Here is a 5,854-nt window from a genome sequence, read left to right as displayed (position 1 = left end):
AATTTAGGAAAATCACAAGTATAAATATTACAATTTGTAATGGTTGAATTTCACTTAACTGCAACAGTGCCAGGGTCCTGTCCTGTCCTGTCCTGGCATTATGTTGGATCACTGACACGGGGGCTTCTGGGACATTTGAACAATGATTTACAATGAGTACTTTTCTAAAAACTGTTCTTAAAAGTCCCAGCATGTCAAGTTTTTATATTGAAGGGAAATGTACCGACTTCCTCTACTTTGCCACCTGTCTCTGTGTGGCTTGATGCTGCTGGTGTTTTAGCGCCTCAGACAAAAGCGCCTTTCCGTGGGAAACACTGAGCGATCGTAACAAAAGGCAAACGCGCAGCAAAAGGGACGACATTTGACTCAGACTGTTTGGTACAGCATCCAGCAAATATCCAACATAAACAACCCCTAACGTCCAGCCAGGAATAATAAAATTACAGTATGTAAAATGGAAAACGAGTGTGATATATTCGGAATAATTTATGGGGTGTTACCACCGACCTACCCACACAAAGCACCACTGCCCCTGGAGTGTAGATAATTTTCCTAAAAAGACTAGTAAAAATTATTACTCGCCATGCCTTGCAGTAAGTCTTACATTAAATGCATCACTATAATAACCATATTATACTTTTGCCTGGTAACTTTAATTATCTAAACTGACCACCGTGCTCCCTACACTTAACAGAGCAACAGCATTTAAGGTGGCACGGTTGGAATAACAATGTTTTTCTAATTATTATATTGTAAACTGTAATAATAGCTGTCGTAATGGCTACATACAGCTACAGTCCGACCAAACTATTTGGCTCAATGTGGAAATAGGAAATAGGACGTATTTTCCCAAATTATTTGACAATAAATATTCTGACAACCTGAGAACCAGTGACACGTGTGTCAAAAGAGAAGCTAAGTTAAAATTTTGAATGAAATGTATATCTAATTTACTCGTCCTTACAAACTACTACTCACTGCGCATTCAAATTTTGAACTAACGGTAGCTTTCCGTTAGCTAACGGCTCAACATAAAGCTAACAAGAAACAGCTACTCTCCTAATAAACTGTATATTTACTGTTAATAATATATTTGTTACCGTACACCTAAACAAGCTGTTAAGTTAGCTATGTTATTTTGTTAATTTAGCTGTTGTTGTACCCAATATGAATTGAATTAGTTATTATAATATTATAATATTATAATAACTAATTCAAACCCATTGATTCTTGACTTCTGTCAAGTTTCATCTCACTTTCTTTGTCTTTAACCTTGAACTGTCAGAATTAACAGAAAATTTATATTTAGTTCAAACTAATATGGATGCCTTTGCATATAATTACAATTGGGGGGTGACCTGACCATCAAAAATGATCATTATAATTTTTCTTACCTTAAAACCACTTCTTCTGCTGTCTGACCTGATGAACTGACCTGTACATGATTTAAAAAATGAGTAAATCTACTTTCATATACGAGTTGATGAGGATGTGGTCAGCTGACTTACTAGGGGACACATTATTACTTTGTCTTGTTTTACCCCACTGTTTAAAATTGCCAATCCAGTGCCAGACGGTCTGTATACTATCACCACAGGGGGGCGGTATTAGTCCTGGATCAGCTGAGACTCATTAGGCCCATGTAAGCGTCCATGATAAGAAGAGTTAATGTATGTGTATTCATTCTGAGTGTACTTGAAGAAAATAAAATATAGTTCAGACATAATTTAATGTACTTTAGACTTTTATTAGTAATTTGCAATGATTATGATTTGATGTGACAGTAATTAGAAAGTAACAGGATTAGAAAGTAATATGATCTCAGCTGTGGTTACACACATTTAAATTACTATAATATCCCTGGATTATTACTCCACACTTACTATATCTCTGTGTGCAAGTCTTAATATGTGTGTGTGCTCAACAGCTGTAGTGTTTCTTAATAATTATCTCATATGTCACTATGTAGGTTTTATGGTTTTTATGTAAAATTAGTTCTTAACAGTAATTCTTTTTGTACATAGCATCTGCTTGTATAGTTACAGTTACTGAATTGTTCAATGATAAATGGCTGAGGCATTAAAAGAGAGACAGAGATAACAGGAACAGTGCAGCCTATCTCTGTGTTTTCTGTGTGTTTTTTTATGTAAGTGAAGGCCAGCAGGTCTCAGAAACACATTTCAAAGCTGATGTTAAGTGTTTGATCTGATATAAGACCAGGTAGTTTGTGGTTGGTTGCTGACTGGGTGTGTACAGTTAGTAGCAAGAAAAACAGAGGGAACACTAAAGTATTATCCTTAAAAGCATCCACTAACACAGCTGGTTGCCTCACATCTGAAAGGATAATACACGCACAACTTTTACTGGCAAGATGTTTTACATATGACATTATCCTGCATAGGAAATTGAGGTGGTAGCCTTGCCTTTCACTGACATATTTTCAAATTGCACCAAAATTGATGAGTTGATAGCGGTGATTAGAGGAGGAAAGGTTTTTGACGCAGGTTAACAGGATGCCAGGTCTTAATTGCGTGTGTGCTTCCCTGTTTGACAAGAGTTTACTCTAACAAGCCAGGTGCACCATATGGAGATCAAAGGATTGGCATTAATCACATGAAATCCTCCAAGAAAGACCAACTCTGCACAGTCAGGAAGAATTAAGTAGAGGGTAAGGCAAATCATGTTATACAGTACACTGATCATATCACATCAGCCTTTTATTAAATATCTGTTACCTGCCTGACAGGATATACAACATGATGTAGGATGCAGAGATATCACTTAGCCTGGTGTGTACAGCCTGAAGTATTTGCTGAATAGTGCTGTAAATCCATTCATTATGTGCCAGTTTTCATGAATTTTCTCTACCTCTATGGATGGATCACCCTCTGAATACAATTTCACTTTTACTTGGTATGAAAATTACTCCCCGTGACTACAATTATCAGTCCTGTTTTAGTGCATAGCTTGCCACATTGATTGAATTCATCTACAAACCACATTATCAGCTAAAAAGTGCTGCACTGTACATCAACTCAGTGTTAAGTTATTGATGTGACATAGTGAGCCTGTGTAGTTCCTGTTAATCAAAGAGCATTGTTTAAAATCTAAAATTTTACATGAATTAAATAAAGATGATGGTTAAGTAATGTCAGTGTCATTCTGAGTATAAATGGTCTAAGAATAATAACATGAAAAAGACTCATCAAATCATAGTTTTATTAATTAATCAGGTTAACAAAACAAATATACAAATCAAGCAATATCTGATACTGACATGGCTTCACAACAGCAGACTGGCATTTACTACCTAGGCATTAAAATCTGTCAGAATATCATTGTCATTTACTATTGTCTTCTAATTTTCTTTAAAGGTATCACTGCCTGAAGTTGAACACAAGCAATTGTGTATATGAGCGCATATGAGCACAGCAGGACTCTGGCTGAAGCTACAGTATGGGTCAGTCATCAAAGTCTGGAATATCATCATAGGAGTATCCTGGGTAGCCCTTGGACGCATAATAAGCTATCCGTAAGTGGTAAATTCCAGGCAGGAAGACGAGGATCCCAATGATAAGGACAGGCACGGTTCGGTCTGTGTGCTGAAAAAGAGGAAACATTTAAGACATATATTCAGGTAAATAGATAAATACATTGCTTGTTCTGCTGTTTAAAAAAAAACTTGGTGCCTTGACAAAGTACTCACAGTGACTCCAAAGTATCCAGCCAGGAGAAGGGCGCCAATGATGATTAACAGAGAGCCGATTAGGAAGAGGACTGTGGCTAGTGCTATGGCTTTGTATGGGACTTTGGGTGGGCTCTTTTTGAACTGTAGAGGACGAGAAATATTTAATTAAAACACTTTTCTCAGACACAGCAGGCTTTGCAGAGCACTGCCTGTTTTCCCACTCATATACTGGACAGGCAAAATTAGTCTGGATCATTATGTACTGGAGCTTGGAAACAACAAAGGCCATGACTCAGTGACAGAAGTTTCCTGTCAAAGGGAGTTGACTTTATTAGCCATGAAACTCACATTAACGTCATGTATTTGAAGAGGTAAATATCTTGGTTGTGCATTGCAGTAAATACTGGGGTCAACCTAATGGTCATGGCATAGTTATTTGTGCTGATTTAAAGGGTAAACCCACAAATTTTACACACAAATGTCTTTACTAGTCATCCCAACTAATATTAGCAAATGAAAAGATGAAAACACTCATATAATGTGGTCTGTGAGATAATAACCCTGGTGACGTGATTAGGGTTATCTCAGCTTGGGTCTTGGAACAAATTTATAATAGGAAAAAAAACATGTTAGAAATTGAGGGCATGGAATTTGAATGACTTGGACATTCACTAATACCTATATTGAGCTGCACTGTGGGAAATGATGATCACATGTTTTTGACTCATACAAGGAAGAGTCAGGAAATATCAGTCTCTTCCTTTAAATCTGTTTCTCGCAAGTCCTCCAGTGTTATAGAAGAGCAACACTACTTCAGTGAAGTGCCCCTTTAAGGTTATCATTTATCATTATGAATACGGAATTTCTGTTATGAAGTTCACTTTTAGTAGTGAGTGAACTATGACCCTCAGTCAATGCTGATAATAAGTTGGTTAAAACCTAATTATATAAGATATAAATAAGATTATGATTCCTGGAATTTTACAGACCCTCTCTTCATCAAACATGGATCATTATGACACAATATAACATAACAACAAGTGGGCTGTCCTAGCATTATGCTACCTGTCTTACCTGTAAGTCAATGTAGCCGTCATCATCAGTGGCTAGCCTGGAGTACCTAACTTTGCTGTTTGGCATCCCGTTGGACACAACGTTACGAGCAGGCATCTTATTTTCCTGCTGCTCCGCAGTCTGCTAACAGTTTTGTTTTCGGTGTTTCAATGAGACAGAAGCAGCAGCTGGGCTACAGAAGCATTAACGACACTGTAGCCATCATCCAGATCATGCCAGTGTCAGAGTAAGGTAAAATGTAACACCTGATCTGATGTAGGACCGCAACTATTGCCTAAAACAAGGCTTTAGAAGAGAAAGAAGTGAGGCGTTGCCTGTTTACAATCTCCTAACATGGATCTTCCTTGTTTTCAAACCCCATCTACCTGCTCTGCGCTTGCGCACACCGAAGCGCGTGATCGGATATTGAGGAAATCTCAATTCAGCGTGATTCCAAGATTAAATGTTATGAGTGGTACGCAAGCTCAGAATCGCTTTAAGGGAATTTTATAAATCCAAAGTTGTCCATCTATTTTATTCCGAGGAGTTGTTTTCCTAACGGTGATTTGCGCAGCTCCACGGCCGCCACAAGAGGGCGCCGTCGAGTCGCAGACCGACACTCTGGTGTCAGGATTCATCTCTTTGTGTGGATTTTCATTTCCTGAGGTGTTTTCTGAGGCCAGCTTTGTAATCACACTGTGTTCTCAGAAGATAAAGTTTCTGTCTAGGCTGCAGATTTTTGATATAATGTCATGTAACAGAAACAGAGACACACACACGCGCGCACACACACACACACAGTCTTCCTATAAAGGCTGTTTTTAGCCACAGAGATGCAATCTGGTATGGAAATTTTACAAAACAAAAATTGTGAGCATTCACAGTTAAAATCACATGCGATTATATCAAAAATAATGCACTGAATCAGCCTCTTTTCTCCAAAAATCACACATTAATAAGACTCTTTGATGTCCGTTATCTATCAAATTAAATTAAAGTCATAACTCTATAATAATAACTGATCCATTGTTTAACATTTAGATTAAAAATAATCTCTGCAATTTCAGCTATGAGAGAAGCAGCCTCCATTGTTTGATACCAAGTTATCTCTGC

The 5,854-nt window shown here is 37.6% G+C and overlaps 1 protein-coding gene across 1 annotated transcript; it reads right to left on the bottom strand.

Moving 5' to 3' along the window:
• Positions 1-3,202: 3,202 nt before the first annotated feature.
• On the bottom strand, positions 3,203-5,140 carry tmem230b (transmembrane protein 230b). Its single transcript, XM_018668266.2, has 3 exons — positions 4,763-5,140; positions 3,707-3,829; positions 3,203-3,602 (listed from the first exon to the last, which is right to left on the bottom strand). The coding sequence occupies exons 1-3, from the start codon at positions 4,856-4,858 to the stop codon at positions 3,462-3,464; spliced, it is 360 nt and encodes a 119-aa protein (XP_018523782.1). The 5' UTR covers positions 4,859-5,140; the 3' UTR covers positions 3,203-3,461.
• Between the last annotated feature and the right edge of the window lie 714 nt (positions 5,141-5,854).

Source organism: Lates calcarifer, linkage group LG13, assembly GCF_001640805.2.
Source record: "Lates calcarifer isolate ASB-BC8 linkage group LG13, TLL_Latcal_v3, whole genome shotgun sequence".
Classification (NCBI taxonomy): Eukaryota; Metazoa; Chordata; class Actinopteri; family Centropomidae; genus Lates; species Lates calcarifer.
The sequence above is the reverse complement of the archived record's forward strand: the minus strand, read 5'-3'. Positions and strand labels throughout refer to the sequence as shown.

Bases quoted from the DNA above. Each gene is read 5' to 3' on its own strand.
- tmem230b (XM_018668266.2), bottom strand. From the start codon at position 4,858: ATGCCTGCTCGTAACGTTGTGTCCAACGGGATGCCAAACAGCAAAGTT. The intron at 3,830-4,762 runs GTAAGACAGGTA...CGTCCTCTACAG, and splicing joins ACGGCTACATTGACTTACAG to TTCAAAAAGAGCCCACCCAA. The intron at 3,603-3,706 runs GTGAGTACTTTG...CCTCTTTTTCAG, and splicing joins CTGGATACTTTGGAGTCACT to CACACAGACCGAACCGTGCC.